At 44.9% G+C, this 18,475-nt stretch overlaps 1 protein-coding gene across 1 annotated transcript; it reads left to right on the forward strand.

Moving 5' to 3' along the window:
• The first annotated feature begins 200 nt into the window (after window positions 1–200).
• On the forward strand, window positions 201–18,037 carry LOC131982709 (trinucleotide repeat-containing gene 6B protein-like). The gene is made up of 21 exons (XM_059347272.1): window positions 201–545; window positions 2,496–2,583; window positions 2,942–2,963; window positions 3,572–4,012; window positions 4,130–7,006; window positions 7,639–7,791; window positions 7,951–8,141; window positions 8,302–8,364; window positions 8,531–8,689; window positions 8,925–9,062; window positions 9,995–10,195; window positions 10,334–10,450; window positions 10,590–10,800; window positions 11,647–11,799; window positions 12,059–12,226; window positions 13,355–13,501; window positions 13,702–13,794; window positions 14,068–14,283; window positions 14,529–14,599; window positions 15,362–15,501; window positions 16,027–18,037. The coding sequence occupies exons 2-21, from the start codon at window positions 2,527–2,529 to the stop codon at window positions 16,598–16,600; spliced, it is 6,192 nt and encodes a 2,063-aa protein (XP_059203255.1). The 5' UTR covers window positions 201–545; window positions 2,496–2,526; the 3' UTR covers window positions 16,601–18,037.
• Window positions 18,038–18,475: the final 438 nt, after the last annotated feature.

Below are 18,475 nucleotides of genomic sequence, written 5' to 3' on the forward strand. Positions count from 1 at the left end.
GAGGAGCTTGAAGTCACAGGTGATATTATCTAAAATAAATCTGCAAATATCTTGCCACAGTTTACGGGTATATTATTAACTTTATTTAGAGTAGAGTATAGACTGTTTACTTATTTACTGCGTGTATGACGTCATGTTTAGAGGGATGACGCGCCCCCTGGTGGAGGGCGGCGGCAGCGGCCTGCTCCTCCTCCCCTCTCTGATCAACAACAGCTCGGTGATATCATATGCTGCCTAAACCTCCACACAGAAGCAAAATGGCCGACAGTAAACTAACCGATCATACAGCGTCTGACAGTCATCAAGGGGTTATGCATGTTTTGTTTACAGCTTGAGAACTATAGTCGCTCAAAAAGGATACTCGCCTTTCTTCATTTTTTTCTACGATTAACATTTCGCCTTTCGGTGATGTCATTTCTTATTCAATTTAGCCTTGAAAGCCTCGAAGAACTAGCTCGCTAGGCTAGCTTCCCTGCTAGCCTGCTAGCGGTAGGTCTGCAAGAATTTTTGCACAGAAGCACTTTATGTCCTATGTGATTCCCGAGGTGAGTATTCAACATTAACGTTGCGAGCTTTGGTAGCTTTCGTAATGTGTGTGCTTGTTAATGACGTCAGTTGTGATCACCCTAAAGCAGAATATTTTAGGATAGCTTCGCTTGTTTCGCTTTGCAGGGCTGAAGAAACGTCACTGAAGTTGGTCGTGTTAATGTGGCCTGTCGACCGTCACTACTGATAAACCAGCTAGCAGTCCGGTGTTGTGTCCTTACTGGTTTCCACACTAACTGGTGCCCGTACTGGTGTGTGCAGCTGTTTTCTGCCTCATTTAGCAGATTCGTCACATATTTGATAAACATACAGTCATGGAAATAATTATTTGACTACCCTTGTTTTCTCCTTGCTGTCTTGTTCATTTTAATACCTGGTACAACTAAAGATACATTTGTTTGGACAAATATAATGATAACAAAATAGCTCATAAGAGTTTAATTTAAGAGCTAATATCTAGACATTTAACATGGTTTTCTTGATAATGATTTTGGTTGTAATCCATAAAAACATGGAAAATGTGTAGATATCAGTTCTTCAATTTAACTTTTATAAACTATTTTTGTTGTTATCATTATATTTGTACAAACAAATGTACCTTTGGTTGTACCAGGCACTAAACTGAACAAGAAATGGAAGAAAACAAGGGTGGTCTAATCATTTTTTCCATGACTGTAGAGGTGATGGTTCATGAACAATTCAATTGTGTCGTAGTGAACCAGTTAGTGTGGAAACCAGTAAGGACATAACACCGGCCACCGACTTGTGGTGTTTTTGTCCCCACTGTGAAGCTACGAATTGAAACAATAAAGTATTCAAGTGTAAAAGCCTGTGTTTTAAAATAAGGGGCATATCGTAGACTAATATGGCGTGACTCTTGTCTGCAATCAACTGCGTAGAGGTTAGTTTGGTGGCGCGGAGCGGCAGAGGTACTTGGTGTGGGACAGTGGACCAGAGCCCCGGCTCTCAGGTCACGGCACACCGCTCACCAGCTGCTTTAAAGTCTACTAGCATTAGCTAGTTGCTCATCTAAGGGAAGCTCTTCAGTTGTTCCTATTAGTAGCTGCACAGCGATCCCTTACTGGCCTGTTATTTACATGAAATCCAGGCTTTTTGCAAACATCTCCCTTTCCCAGTTATTACCTTAACTGGGCTTTAATGGCCATAGCAGTTGGTGCATTTACATAGGATACAGCTAAGGGCTAAAGCCATGAGCTATCCAGTTAGCTTTCATTAGCGCTGTGTGACATGATGCTAATTATGTGCAGCTTAGCTAGCATAAACACTGGGCCCAGTCGTATTTACATCTCTCTGATATCTGAGATCCCTTTACATTTCACACATTGACCCCCTTTCAGCTCCCTGTGGTATTTTTGTTTTCTACATAAACGGGTCACGTGACTTGGATATGGGTTGTGTATTTGCATGTTGTATTGGTTTACTTTTGGCAGGATGGAAAGCCAGTATGAAGTCAGCTAGAGCATGTCTTTCGTAACAGTGGACAGATCCCGTCATATACACATATTAAAGCTGTGGATCGTGCTGCCATTACAGCCTCTACTGTAATGCAGAAGAACTGGACTTTTCCAGAAATGTTGCAGAGTTTAAAGTCACTTGTTTGCTTGGCTGCAGCCTGTGTTGTCTGTTGGTTGGGATTGCAATCGTTTGCTGGTTAATGAATTATGCAATGAGAAGCTAGGCTACCAATGGCTGTTGTCAAGCTGTCTGCCTCTGGTTAACATTACAGTCCTTACAACATTCACTGTGTGGGAAAATAGTTCACAGTCATCTGATCAAATACATATTATTCAGTCTGTATAAATATATATATGTGTGTGTGTGTGTGAGTGAGAGAGAGAGCGAGAAGGTATGCTTTTGTGAGCATTAAATTACTTTGTGTACCTAGAGGTGTAACATTAATAATTGAATGTGGACATTTCTTTTCACAGACAGGAGAATCAGAAAAGGGAGCAGTAGTTCATGGAAGACAAGAAAAAGAAGAAAGAAGATAAAAAGAAAAGGGAAACCTCTCAGAAGGTAAACAGGTTCACCAAACATTAACTGCTGACTCTGCCTATATGTTTCCCAGAGAATCTGTCTGATAGTACTGCTTCCATATGTTACCACTTACTTGGCCAGGATTCTTTTTGTTCATTGGAGCTTCAATATTTTATCCGGTAACTGAAAATGTATGGCTTAGAGCTGTGGCAAGGATTTTGTCTTTGTAAATTCTAAAATGAATAGTCATCATGTTTGCTTTAATAGTGCATTGCTAGTTTATTTCTTAGTTTCAGTAGCAAGTAAAACCTAGTAGGATAAGCTTTTGTTAATCAGTGTTCCAAAAAACAAATTCTCTCCGGCCTTACATCTGACTCACTTATTCTTTCTATTTTAGGTGCCAGAACAGAAAATCAAAGGTATGTTTTTTTTCTTTGTTTTTATCTACCTTACTCTTGTCCTCCATATTCCATATGATCATATTAGTGTTATGACTTCTATGTCTTGTAGTTAAATATGCTGAAATCAGCAGTACCCTGTTCTTATATTAACTTTAATGTATTGTGATAACCATGGGCATTACTGTATAGGATTATGTACATGTATGCTCACACGTAGACACTCAACACATTTTATTAAATGTTTTTAAGCCTCTGAGACCTGCTAGAGTGCCAGCGATGCTGGCTGACATAACTGTCTGAAAGAGGGTGTAGCTGGTTAAGTTTTAACACCATGAAGACCAAACGTGTTATTAAATCTTGTCCTTGCAGAAATCTCCTAAATGTCATAAGTTTTTTATATGAAATCACAACATGGATGTTTCAATGATGTTCCTCAAGGGCTTAGTGTCTTAATGTGGTATTTTGCAGAGATTTTTGGTCACTTTCATCAACTCTCGAGTGGTAAAAAAGTAAAGATTAGCTTAATCTACCTACAGCTCAGAAACATACCTGTTAACATGACTGTCTTTCTCTTCTCATACCTAAATCTATGAGTGGTTCACATCCTCTTTATTTGTGTATTTCAGTGCCAGAATCAGCCAAGCCCTCCTGTTCCCAGCCACTCGCCACCCCAGGCTCAGTGTCCCCCAGCCCTGGCCCTGTTGCCCCCTCATCCCCCAGTCCTGGTGCAGCCGGGGTTTCTGCACAAGTTCCTCCTGGTGGCGGGAACAATGCAAAGCAGCGGACTGCTGTGGCCAACGGACAGCCCTCCTCCTCCCCCTCTGGAAGCCAGACCTCCCAGCAGCAGCGATACATGTCCAGAGAGGTTCCACCGAGATTTCGCTGCCAGCAGGACCATAAAGTGCTACTGAAGAGGGGCCAGCCACCGCTGTCCTCCATGCTGCTGGGGGGAGGCGGAGGGGAAGGGGGTGCGGGAGGGGTTGGAGGAGGCAGTGGCTGGGTAGGCGCCCCATCCCTTTCCTCACAGGGAGCAGATAGCCCCAATGCAAACACAGCTGGAGGCACAGGTGGGTTAATGACTAGTAATCTGTAGTAATCAGGTGGTTTGTTCCGCAAGTTATCCTTCAGTATTGTTAATGCTTAAATAGTTAATTAAATACATTTTCTCAATTTCTTCCATATAGATTCCAACCTGGGTTCATCCTCTGCTTCACCCCCCAACTCCTCCTCATCCTCATTAAGTGTCGCTGCTCTGTCGTCTTCTTCTACTACTACTACTACTTCAACTTATGCAAATTCCACATGGGGGGCAGGCTCTGGCAGCCAGTCCTCTTCTCAGGGCTGCGGGAAGGTGATTGTGGATGGGACGGACCTGGGGGATTGGCCTAGCATCCTAGGTGGGGCCAAATTGAGTTCTGACGGGGCTGGAGGAGGAGGAGGAGGAGGAGGAGGAGGAGGGGTGCAGGAGCAAGACTGCCCTGGTAACAACAACAACAGTAGTGCCTCATGGAGTGAGAGAAACATCCAGCAGAAAGGAGGAGCAGTAGGAGGAGGAGCAGGGAACATGGACAATCCTTCCTCACCTCATTCTTCTCCTCTTTCCTCCTCTTCCTCGCTTAATGAATGTGTTCAGTCAAGTGGTGGTGTGTGGGGCTCTTCCACCTCCTCTCAGGTGGAGGCAGGGCTTGGATCAGCAGCATTTTACAATTCCAAAGTCTCCCATCTTCTTCCTGGGCCTCAGGAGAGCCCTGTGGGTGGCAGCAGCAGTGTCCCTGGTGCCAATTTCAACCCCAACGTAAACCCCTCCGCCTGGCCCGCCCTGGTGCAGGGTGGGACATCGACTTCGGCCAGCGACGGCCTTCCACTACACTCATCCATTACTTCAGCTTCCTCGTTCTCTGCCAGCACCACACTCATCACCACTCACTCTCTTTCATCTGTGAATCAAACTGGTCTCCATCAGCAGCACACTGAGACAGCTGTGGGAGCCAGGAGTGGAGAACAGCAGCAGCACTTAGGAAACGTAGGGTCAGAGTTGGGTTCAAGCGGGGGAGCAAGAGGAGCAGGACCAAATCAAGAAAGCGGCGATGAGAGGGACTGTGCTGTTGCTGGCATCGAAGGAGAAGGGAGTGGTAATCTCTCTGGCTCTTCGTCTTCCTCCTCTGCTGCCTCCTCTTCTTGGAGATCCATGCCTCCAGTGTCCTCTGACCTGTGTACAGGTGCCTCACAGGCAGATGGGTGGGGCGGAGGAGGGACTGGAGCTCAGGGGCAAGAAGGGAATGTGTGGGGCTTTGGAAGCCAGGGTGACAAGGCCGGGTGGGGAAGGGGAAATGATGGTAGCTCAAATACCCCAGCGGTATCTCAGGGAGCGTGGGAAGGAGGCAGTTCAGAAGGAGAGTGGGGTGGCACAGCGGGAGGTGTAAGTTCGAGTAACTTAGCAATAGGAAGTGGAAGAGGAGGTGACGGGAGCAGCAACAGCAGCAGTAGTGGAGGCAGTGTAGGTGTTGGCGGCAGCGTTTTGCAGGACTCTGCCTCACCAAAGTTTGCAACTATGACAAAAGCTTGGGACAATCAGAAAGGGATGGAAAGTGGAGATGGGGCAGTTGGGGAGTGGGGTGGAGGAGGGGGGCAGGGTGGGGGCACTGCAGGTGGAGCACCTTCGTCCTCTAGCGGAGGAGGGTCCATAGCTGGAAGTGGTGGAGGAGGGAGTGATAGCGGACAAAAGCAGGAGCGAGCCTCGTTGGGACAACAACGTTCCGACCAGACCTCCAATGCTGACGTGGCCTTACTCAGCATGCTCAATCGATCCGACCTGGACCCCAGAGTTCTGTCTAACACAGGCTGGGGGCAGACCCAGATCCGACAGAATGTGGCCTGGGACCTGGACACCACAACAGGAGTAAGAAACAGAAATGAAAGAAGCACTTCATCTTCCTCTGCATTCTCATCAGCAACCATGAACACTACCACTAGTCGTGTGCCTGGGTACCCATCTAATGCCAGTTCAATAACTAATGATCCATCAGCTGGCAGTCACACAACCAGCCTGAACTCTGGCCCTGTTACAGCGAGAGATGGCTGGGAAGGTGGTCCTACACAGTCCACCTGTGGTCCTACACAGTCCACCTGTGCCCCTCACATGCTCAATAGGAAACCAGGAACACCAGAAGAAGATATGGAGGGCAACCAGGGGAAGGCAGCTGGAGGCTGGGGTGAACTCCCCCCTGAAAACCAAGGCAAGGGATGGGGGACTGAAGAAAAAAAATGGGGTGATCACAGAGGAGGAGGAGGGAATTGGAGAGAATTTGGCGAACAGGGTAGTGGGTGGTCAGATGGTCCAGAGGATAAAGGGACAGGGGGGTGGAAGGGGACTGGAAGAGGGGAGTCAGGTGGTTGGGGAGGTGACAGAGGACAGAGAGACTCTGTACCTGGAGATGGGCGAAGCAGAGGTGGAAACAACTCTGATGAGAAGGGATCTTCCTGGGGTCATTTGGATGAAGGGGGATCTCAGCGAGGAGGATGGGGAGGGGGAGATGTGGGCGGAGGCAAATCCCACCAGGACTGGGGGAGTTCCAAGCCCCACACAGCAGCAGCACAGATACCAAACAGCCAAGTGGCACCAATGAAAGCCCCAAATCAACAGCAGCACCAATCACAGGGCCAGCAGCCACAAGGAGGGCCCATTCAAGGCGGGTGGAACAGCCGGTCCAATGTTGGAGGTGGAGGTCCACCATCCAAGAATCAGAACCAAAGCTCGGGCTGGACCTCCGGCCCAATCCCCCAAATCTCTGGGGGCGGGGGTGACTCCCTGGAGCCCAGCGGCTGGGAAGAACCCTCCCCTCAGTCCATCAGTCGCAAAATGGAAATCGATGATGGCACTTCAGCGTGGGGAGACCCAACCCACTACAAAAGTAAGAATGTGAATTTGTGGGACAAAAAGAGTGCGATGTCTGGCCAAAGCCACGGTCAGCAGGCCCCACCACCATCCATCCAACAACCACCTAGAAGGCAGCAGGGGATGCAACACAGCAGGGACACGAACCCTGGCAATGCTGCAGTGGGTAAGCACAAGTTATATCATTACAAATAAAGTGCATTTGGCAAGCCCCAACCAAAGTAGATCAAGCATTTGAGGTGTTTGTTAAGGGGCGACAGCTCAGGCAAAGGGACCAGAGGGTGGCTCATCCAGTCTCTGACAGACCAGGTATGGAGAGTGGAATTGGCGCTGAATCCCCCGTCTGTTTGGTCACCACAGGACAAATCGTTCTGATACCTTTCCATATTTGATGCTTGTGTTTAAATAAAAAAAAATCTCCCAATATTAAAAAAAGGGTGAAAACGATTTGTATGTCCGCCCTGTGATTTGGATCTGCTTCCTTGACGCATGCTCCACCTTTTCACTAAGTTTCATTAAAATCTGGCCAGTAGTTTTTTCGTAACCCTAACCCTTCCGACAAACAGACAAGGGGTAAAACAAACCGATAACATTACCTCGTTTGAGGAGGTAAAAGTAGAATTTCTCCAAAAGGACATAGAAAAGTACATTACAAGTATTGCAAATTGTCTTTACTTTGCCATCAAGTTGTATTAGTAACTACACTGTCTGCACCATTGACACTTCAATTACTTGTCTTGTCATCAGAATCACACATTTAACTTGTTATTTTTCTTTTGCAAATCCCTCATTCTTCAGGTCCAGGCATGTGGGGAGGTGGAGCACAATCAGTGGATAACGGTACGGCTAGTTGGGGCCAGACAACAGATACCGCAACAGGTTGGGGTGAACCAGATGAACCCGGCAAAGCTTCTGGCTGGGGGAACCCTTCACCCAACCCTGGTAAACCTGGTAAGAAGAAAAAAAAATGAGACATGAAACTCAAATCAAGCAATTGTACATTTCTCTTTTAAAAAAAAGGTTTCCTCATTTTCACACCAGAAGCCACAAACAGAGGAAATCAAAAAAATTGATTGCCAAAATTCTTATCTGATTTTGTTTTTGCTGCAGGCACCAAGTCAATGGAGAGCTGGGGTGGGAAGGGAGAGGGCTCTGTAGCAGCCTCCCGTCACCCCAGCTGGGACGAGGAAGATGATGGTAGTGGTGGGGTCTGGAACAGCACTGGCTCCCAGGGAAATAGCTCCTCATATAACTCTGGAGGCTGGGGTCAGAGTCATGGAGGAAAGAGAGGCAACATGAAGGTAGGGAAAAGGAATTAACGTGGTCTGACTTGGTTTATTGTACACGTTGTATTAAGACAAAGCAACTCCTGTTTTGTTTAGTAATTTTCCTCAATTTTAAGAGTCATTTGTAATTTTTCCTTTTTTGACTGACTGTAATGTTTGAATTTCTTCCCTAAAGAGTGGGGGAGGGGACAGTTGGATGAACCCGGTGTCACGCCAGTTTTCAAACATGGGTCTTCTGGTAAGATATTAATACACTAAAAAGTTAACTTAATATTTCTAGATATTGGAAACTGCAATTGTAATGTGTTTAGAGCCGTCCACATCAAGAACAAAAAAGTGTGAATATATATAGTTTAAAATTTGATGATGAAAACGAGTGTGTTCTTGACTTTGTTGTGTTTTAGGGTGATGATCCAAGTCTTGACAAAAAGATGGAAGGAGACAAGAGAGGAATAAGTGACTATAATGGAGAGATGCGGAGAGGAGGAAGAGGTGGAGGAGGTTACCGCATGCCTAGTTCCAAAGACATGGGTCCTGTTGACATGGGGCCCTATGGTGAAAAGGTACGAGTCTGTTTATAGTGCCAGCTAGCTTTAAGTGACTCCACAGACTTTACATTTTCAAAGTTAGCTACCATTTTGAATTATTTCAACTTTAAATAAACAATATGCTACAGTTGTGCTAACTTGAGGCTTTATGATTTTATGTCATGATTTCTCATAACATATTGATTTCTTCACTTATCCTGTTTCAATACAAATTAATTGCTATTGTTGTATGGTTTCCATTGTACTCCAGATGGGTGGCCATGGGGTGTTTGTTGGCAGTGGCGGAGGGATGCCTCAGCCTCGAGGGATGCACCAGCCTAGCATGCATCCAATAAACCCCTCCCAGGGGTTACGTGCTCAAGTGCCTCATCAGTTCCTGTCTGCTCAGGTCTGTCTACTGTCTCTGATGTTATAAGTTATGATGAATGTTGTAGTTAGGAGAGAATGAAATCCCCCACCACCGAGTCCTGCTAATGTGGAATTAAAAACATATATTAGGGCTCAAAAATCATCATCAAAATCGTACCGTGGACTAGTACATCATTATATAATGCCTTCATATTCCTCTAAACACAGACTCTCAGCCCTGCAGTGTGTTTAACTGTGTTAGATCTAATAGCACAAATATGAAGGAGAAATGAAACGGTGTGATATGAAGCCAAATCAGGTCGCAGCCTCAATGTGCACACCACGACTCAGCTGCCAACCGGCTGCTAACAGATAACTAGCTCTCCTCCTGCCGATTTCAACACAGATTTGTTGTTCAAAATTTTTTTTTTTTATTATTATCATTGTTCATCATTATCAAGGCAGAAATAGAATGGGTCCCCAGGAAGCATCAATAGAAAGTTTACTGCGTCCTTTCAGATTTGAATGCGTCAGGGACACAGGATGTGTAGCTGTCGACATCAGCTGCAGTGTTTGTTCATGGGCAAGCTGCATGTACTGTATAGAAATCTGTAATTTACCACAACTATATGTTGTTGGAAAAGATTGAACATGCTTGAATTTGACTTTGGATAAAGTGTAGAAACACAATGTATAAGCTAAATATATCAGGAACACCTTCAATTTATTTATAAATGTACAGAGCCCTCATCTCCACCAAGACTGGACCGTGTGCAGGATTTTTTCCTCCTAGTTAAAAGTTTTCAAGTACCTGTCACTTTAAGACTTAGAGGTGTCAATGGTGAATTTCAATTAGTTTGGTCACTCAAAAATTTGGAATGATTAGAGCTCAATGAATTCCCTGTTTCTCATATCACTCGATCAAGCGTCTGTACCAACAGACCCATATAAAGAAATTCCTGTGACATGCAGGTGCCGGGTCCTATGCTGAAGCAGATGCCCTCTCCTGGTGGCAGTGTGGGTGGAGTGGTTGGAGGAGTAGGAGGTGTCGGTGGCGTCGGAAGTGTCGGAGGGGTCGGTGGTGTTGGTGGAGGAGTGTTCCCTCCTCAGATTTCCCCTCAGCAGCTAGCAATGCTCAGCAACATTTACCCCCACATGCAGCAGTTCCATCTGGTACATGACTGAATGTGACATTGTTGACTGGATTGATTCATGATACTGAAATACATATATTGTTGTCATTTACATTTTATAGCACGTGTAATGTTTGTTTACCTCCATTTCTGACCATTTCTGCCCACCAACCCACAGGCCTGTCAGCTCTTGCTACAACAGCAGCAACAGCAGCAGCAGCAGCAGCAGCTCCTGCAGAACCAGAGGAAGTTCCCTCAGCCTCAGCCTCTCAGGCAGCAGCCAGACCCACAGCAGGTGAGCCTGATCATGTTCTCAAGCATACCATGTTATGTTATGTCATCAGGACCATTACCACTGTATTCCTCTGCTGTAAAAACTCTACTTTGCAGTTACTTTAAAAATGGTTCATTTTCTTGAATCTTGTCTGTTACAGCTGGCAAGGATTATGGCTATTCTGCAGCAGCAGAGGCAGCATCAGCAGGGCGGAGTTGGAGGAGCAGCAGCAGGAGGAGGGAGCTCCAAACTGTCCCCCTCTCATCTCGGAGGAGGCCTATCCAAACAGCCCATGGTAGACCCCCTCCCACATCCTGGAATGGGGGGGCCTTTATCAGACCTTCATGCCAAAACGCAAGGGATGTACTCTGGTGAGTCCAACAGGCAAATAGCTTGGTTTAATGTGATACAGGCGGCTGCGGATCGCCCTGGTTCCCTCAACAATGCATGTAATGGGATCTTTAAATTGTATTAGAAAATTAGCTCTGTAGCAAACAGTTTATGGTATTTACGCGTGTTGTTCAGCCAGGTAGTCTTCACAAATGAGCACCACTTTCATAATTTTTGATGTGCAAATGCAGCTGCCAGAAGAAAAATAATTAGGCTTTAAAAGAACTACACCACAGTTGCATGACTTTGAAGTCACCACAGTTAAGTTCGCAATGACATTTAATGTCCCTGATTCCCTCTGTAGTCATATTCAGCCACTTAAGCCATTTTTGAAGCAATGACATGTCTCAGAAAAGACAATTGTTAACAAATGGGGTATTTACTGACATATTTTATATTGTGCACCAAAACGTGTAAATCTTTTAAGGTTGTGTATGTATTTGCCAGAGTAGCAATTTAGACCCTTATCTTGGGTACATGAATTCAGATGAAGCAACAGAGCCCAAGATTTAGGATCTAGTGTTCCCAAGAGAGGCTCACCTACAATATTAGGATCTAGTATCCTGTTGCTTAGTCGTCTATTTGTCTAGCCAAAAAAGCACATCAAGTCATATTTGTCTAATTGGTGTAAACTCAAGACATGTTACCTTGGTTGCTATAACAACAGTCCTCCATTTTAAACGGCCCCTAGTCTCTAGTACTTGGTGCAATCCCAGTGATACTTAACACAAAGAAAGAAAGAAAGAAATGCACTTACCAGCTCAGCTGTATTGAACTGAATTTTAGTTGAATGTACTCATGAATGTTTGTGTTTTTCTGCTTGCCAGGGCTTGCCCCTGGTGGTAACCTGTCAGGACTAGAGCTAGGTCCCATGATGGGAGGGATGAAGGACACAGGAGGACAGCAATCCCGCTTCAAATGGATGATGGAGGGACACTCCCCAGCTCCATCTCCCCCTGACACAACCCTTCACAAGAATGGTAGGTCAACAGATGGTTTGTAACAAGATTTTTGCACCTGGGAAAACACACCTCCCAGGCTGTTGTCAATCTGTTCTTAACAGCGTTGGTTATCACCTTTACTCACAGTGTTTTGTGAATGAAGTGATTTGAGACATATTCATGTCGGTCTGTTTGACCTTATTTCTCTGTTTCCGAATGACCCGGTGTGAATCAAAGTGCTTTGAGACATGTTCATGTTGGTGTGTTTGACCTTATTTCTCTGTGTGCTGTTCCCAAGGCCCTTTACCCAGTTCTATAAAGGTGAGAGGAGGATCCCCTTACTCCCAGTATGAGATGCTGGGCAGTGATGGTTTGGGGATTCCCCCTCAAGGTCCTGCAGACAACTGGCACCGGACCCCTGGGAGTAAAATGGGGAACAAACCGGCAACATCCAGCTGGCCTCCAGGTGAATAGGCCTCTCTCTGCTACATGTTACCGAAGGACAAAGCATTAGGATAGGAGAAGAAATCGACCATTTTGTGGGCTTCGAAGCTTCAGTGAAAATGAACATTTTGCAACAGTTTCCAGATGCTGGTTGTTCCCACAGTGTGATCAAGCCAAAAATAAATAAATAAAACAAGAATAAATAATAAAGGCCGAAATGCTCCATGTCGTATGAAGCCGTTTAGAGGATGCAAAAATACTAGGTTGTAGCCAGATTGTTCTGCAGCTGCACCCGTTGGAATCTACACTTTGCATTTTGTCTCCACCACTCAAGAAGAGCGGGATCAAGTTTCAACCTGATGCGACAGTCGGAGCACAAACTATAGCAGCTTGCCGAGTAGTAGTGGCAGCTCTAGCAATACTTCTCTCATAAATATGCACTAGTCCAGAACACAGGACCTCCTTCCTGTACTTACTTTCTTGCTCCTGCCCCAGACACATCAGACCAGAAAGCAGAGTGAACATTCGCATGCATTTTACTGTGTTAAAATAAACCGAACCAAGGCTAAAACTCCACATCTACAAACTCGGAACAGAGCAAACAAACTATAGGTGTAAAAACACCTTTTTAAAAAAAAAAAAGAGTTTCTCCTATGACGCAACAGTCACTTCTCCTTCGGTTGCATCCATTGACAGAAGGAGCTCCGTTTTCTGCTGTTATTAAGAAAACAACAACATGGCTAAAGTCAGAGTTTTGAAGTATTTGGGTCAGCCCTATGTCATGTCAGGCTCAAATATGTAGAGTGCAGTGTGTATTAGATGGGTGTCAACCTGTCCACTATTTTTGTGTGTGTGCTTGTATACTGGCTTCTCCACTATACTTCTCCATCTTAAAAGTTGTATTCTGTGGTGCTGTTTTCATTTAATGCCCTGCCTAAGAAAGTAACATAATAAATACAATAATCTTCTCCTGCTTTTATAGCCACCTAACGTGCAAATGTAAGAAATGAGGAATCTAAAATAAACAAGTCCACAACACTAACCACAGTCAAAAGCATTTTAATTATGTTCAAGTTATGTTTGTTTTTAAAAAAGAGAAATATTGCATATTATTCTATTTATACATCTTGTACTAATCTCTTTCATACAGAGTTCCAGCCTGGTGTGCCCTGGAAAGGAATCCAGAGCAGTGGAGACCCAGAGTCCGACCCCTACATGACCCCTGGTAGTGTTCTTGGCTCCCCAGGACCCCCGAATCTCAACGACTCTGACCACCAGTTACTGCGAGACAATATAGGTATTTGACTGGATGCGACTTATATTTTGATGAGCATATTTGTTGGTTTTACTTGTAAACATGCTCCAGTGTTCTGTTTATTGACAGAAAGTCTGAGGGCAAAGGTTTGACAGTATTGCTTGCAGGCTCTATCTGCAGTGCAGCTGCACTCTGTGCAGCCTTCTCTTGCTTATCACAGTTAAACTTGTCATGTTTTTTAGGGCCAAACCCCTCCCTCAACACCTCGCTGCCTTCACCTGGTGCCTGGCCCTACAGTGCCTCAGACAGCCCCCTCAGCAATGCACACAGCACAGGTATACATTTTGATTTGTTTGATTTTTTGTATAATCTTTATTTCTTTTTGCATTTTGACCCCATGTTATCGCTCAGCTATCAATGTTGTTGTTTCTTTCACTATACTCGTGTTTGCACTGTGTTTTACACGTGTTCAAGTTATGCATATTCCAAGAAAAATACCAAAGGAGTTAGCTGTGCTAACTGGAGTCCCCTCCACACCCATTTCTGTGGTCTGTTTATCGAAACTCATTTTCCCCCCTTTTTCTCCCACCTCCCCATTTCCTCTTCAGGAAAGTACTCGGAGTACAAGCCCAGCTGGCCCCCAGAGCCCATCGGACAAAACAAGTTATGGAAGACCAATCGCAACAGCTCACAGCTGCCACGCCCCCCACCCGGCTTAACCAATCAGAAGCAGGCCTCGCCCTCCCCATGGGGAAGCGGAGGCCCGCGGTTGGCACGGAGCTGGGGAGGGGGCGGGATGAATCAAGAGTCAAGATTTGGGCCAGGTACTGTTTACAGGGAAAAGATTACATAACCGTTTGTCAACTTGTGACTTAACTTTATACTGTAGAGAGCTCTTCCTGACAGAGATTTGATGACTCTGTTCTTCCCACTGTATCATGACAGCTTGCATAAAAGTTGCCTTTTTGTAAATAATGTAGCCTTCACCATATTCACTGTATTTTTAAATGCTAATGGTTTCATCCTTGTCTTCTTTTTTTGTTTGCCTCCTTTTCTTGTTCCTTCATAGGCTCAGCGTGGAGCGATGGCGTTGCCTCCAGGGGCAGCTGCTGGTTGCTGCTGAGCAACCTGACCCCTCAGGTAATGAGTGAGAGAGATGGGAATAAAATGAACTATTTTCAGGGATTGCCTAGCAAAAGTCAATAGTCATCACCTGTAAAGCCGCTGCTCATAAACTGAGTGCAGAAGAGTGAGGAAAGGAGGGAGTTTGCTATGCAAGCAATGTGGAATTTAAATGCTCTTACAAGCCTTCATCACAGCAGAACTGTTGATGGCTATAACGTAAAACAGCTGCCCAGACAGATCGGTCAGGGTTTGAAATTCAAAAACATTAAATCGCTGTGCTCATTCATCTGTATTCCCCTTCAGTCTGTCTTATGCAAATTAGGCAGAGTGATGCGTGACCCAGCTGTAATTGGATTGTGAAGTTGGATGAGCCATTTAATCAATTAGGGATTACACAAATGACACTTGCATGACACTGGTCTCGGAAAAGTATAGAAATTCAAATGTTTAAGTCCAGACAAGTTTTTGTTTCAGTGACATAGATTTATTTTTCAAATAATCCTTTTGGCTTGTGTGCAGAGGCTTACACAACTTTTATATTTTACTGTAAGTGTGACAGCATTACAGACTGATAAAGCCCAAGTGTACAGTCTCACTACATTATTAAATGATTCATGGTGCTTCATACACATAACCAGTGTTGTATAACTAGATTCCCTGACCTTTCTCTGTCCCTTTAATTGATGACTGGACAATTACTGAAGGATCATCACATTACACACACACACACACACACACACACACATTTTACACTTTATTCTTTTTTTTCCCCTGTAGATTGACGGCTCCACGCTGAGGACTATCTGCATGCAGCATGGCCCCCTGCTGACCTTCCATCTTGGCCTGACCCAGGGCAGCGCTCTGATTCGCTACAGCAGCCGGCAGGAAGCAGCCAAGGCCCAGGGTGCACTGCACATGTAGGTTAACCTGCAACCTCACTAATGCCGCATTTACACTGCATAGCACGCCACGGCTCTGCTCAACTCGACTCACTCTTTTTATGGTTTTCTATCAGAAAAGTTGCAGATAGTAGCTGGTATTTTTTCGGGTAACACCTTGGTCAAGGTTCCAAGCGAGCTGAGCAGGTACTAAAAGGTGGGGTTAAAACACTGCAGGCTGATTGGGCTGAGAAAATCTTCACTACCATGACTTGGGACATCCTGCACAAACCCCTGATTTTTAAATAGCCATGCTACCATCGATGGAGATCACAGTTTTTTCAGTCAGCAAGTGTTGCCTTTTAGATGATATTATAGTAGTTTATTGGATAGTCACTATGATGATCAGCTATACTAAGGGGGTACTTTGTGCAGTGGAAAACAAAATCAAGTGAGTTGGGTTGAGCTGTGCCGTTCAGTGGAAATGCAGAATAATACACATGTATTTAAAATTGAATACGCTCCTGTTGATCTAAAAAGCTTTGTGTTTTAAATCTCTCTCAGGTGTGTTCTGGGCAACACCACAATCCTGGCGGAGTTTGTGAGTGAGGAAGAAGTTGCTCGCTATTTTGCACATTCCCAGGCCGGAGGGGCAGAGGGGGCCAGCTCAGGAGGGTCAGCAGCCGGTGGGACGCAGGGTTCGTCTGGAACAGGCACAGCTGTGGCCAGCAGTGGAGGTAGCTCCCCGGGGAATGAGCGGGCAGCAGCAGCAGCAGCGGCGGGCACAACTTCAGGCGGAAACGGTGGCGGAGGAGGAGAAGGCGGAGCAGCGGTTCTAGGTAGCGTGAGGTCCTCTGGCTCTGCCTGGCAGAGTCTTGATGGTACAGGCAGTTCTTCAGAAGCCTCTTCAGCCCAAGGACCCGGGCTGGGGATATTTTCCCAGTGGAGCACCAACGGGGCAGGGGAGGCAGCAGTTGTTGGGGCAGTAGACTCTGGGAGGTCTGGGCTCTGGGGGGGCATGACTGCAGGGTACCCCAGCAGCAGCCTGTGGGGAGCGCCGCAAATGGAGGAAAGGCACCAAATGGACAGCCCGTTGTTGCCTGACGACCTGCTGGGGGGAGGAGCTGATTCCATCTGATGAGCCCCCTTCCATTTGTACGTGTAGGTTTGGACACACTGATACAAAATACACTGGGATACATATGTACTTACTATAGCACATACATACACACACATTTACATGGTATGCATATTAATGTAATACACATATACACACATGCATATTAACGTGCACACACATCAAGCAGAAATGTGAGACATGCTTACACACATTCTCGTGGCCAGACTTAAGCTATTATATAAACAAATGCAGGGACTGTTAGATGTGTATACAGCCTTTTCCACAGATGAAGATTTCAACTGCTTAGACTTGAAACCTGAAAAAGAATGAAAAGTCAGTTGGTCTCAAAGACTTGACTGGATTGCAATGTGCTTAGTAAATAGGGGACTTTTCAACAGATTTACATACACATGCACACACCAAATACAGACGAGCCTTCAGACAGATGGGCACTGTAAACAGCATTACCTTCATCGTATAAGAGAACTTAAAACTACTACATGATGTGAGGTTAAAGTGCAGTTTGTATTCACGTCCCCTTAAAAGCGGAGACCGAATCCAAACACATGCAAACAGCTCTGATTGAAAACAGAACTGTATCTTACTGTGTATGTTAAGTTTTTTTTCTGTTTGTTTGTATGTATGGTTTTAATTTTTTTGAACAGTGAAAATATTGAAAAATGTCATTGTTCTGTTTTCAAAAATGCTGACCTCCTACTGTTGTATCTCACGCACTCTTTCTCTGTTATTCTCTCTTGAACATGTTTGTTACTGTTGCAGTGATAAATGTTAAATTGCTGGCAGTTTGAGGCTATGTTGCATTTCTCCATGTGTCGATACTGTGCGCAGTGTCATACACACTATATGGACATGAGTATGAGTGAGACAGAGACCAAGTAAGTGGATTAAACCACCACAGTTGTCGTGCGTGTGTGAATGTGAGGATAATGTGTGTGTGTGTGTGCATGTTACTGCCTGTCATAATGTGGGCAAGGCTGCTTACTATACAGAAGGTCTATACAAAAATGTTTTGAGTGCATTCGGTATACTGCTGACTGTGTGTTAAGAAATATTGGCACTAATGCTTTTTTTTCTCTCATTTGAAGTTGTTTGGGTTTTTTTTAGCAGACTTGTCTTTTTTATTGTCCGACCTGCAATAATAAAAAAGAACATTTTAATGACACAAAGAGCTGAAGGCATACGCGTTGAGTAAAATGGACATGCCAAATCTTATCAAACTGTGTGGAGTGGGAGGGAGGGGTGGGACGGGTTGTTTACAGATGCAGAGTAAGAGTTACCGTACGTTTTTAATGTTCTGTTGTTGTGTATTCGTTTTAAATTAAGACAGGCTTTAACACTCCTGTTCAGTGTTTTCGTTATGAGATTTTACAAAGGAAAAATTTATTTAAACAAATGAGAACAAGATTAATAAAGATGAAAGTATTGGCTTCTAAATTTGTCCTCGGGGTCGTTTTTGTGTGTGAATTTAGGTTTCTGGTTTGTGATTTAACATACTTGTTGAGTACATTTCTATGTTCAATCAAACTAAGTTTTACATTTTCCCCATCTGTTCCTCCACTGAGCTCTCTGGTGATTTCCCAGTCAAACGGCTCCTGCTGTAGTGCCCATGTGAACACTAAGCACTGCACAGTATGTTGACAATGAAAAAAAATGCTTTGTGCATGTTACAGTGATGAGTATTACTTTACATCAAGGGAAAAGCGTAAAGGCTGTTCAGGCAAGGCCACAGAAAAACAAGCCAGTGTGTCCATCTGTCACCCTCATTAACATCCACAAACCAATCCTATTTAACACACACGTCATCTTACAGTAAGCCACTGCTTACTGTATGAAATAAGATACCTTCTCTGATGGAGTTATAGGCTTCACTGT

Source organism: Centropristis striata, chromosome 13 (assembly GCF_030273125.1).
Source record: "Centropristis striata isolate RG_2023a ecotype Rhode Island chromosome 13, C.striata_1.0, whole genome shotgun sequence".
In the NCBI taxonomy this organism is placed as follows: domain Eukaryota; kingdom Metazoa; phylum Chordata; class Actinopteri; order Perciformes; family Serranidae; genus Centropristis; species Centropristis striata.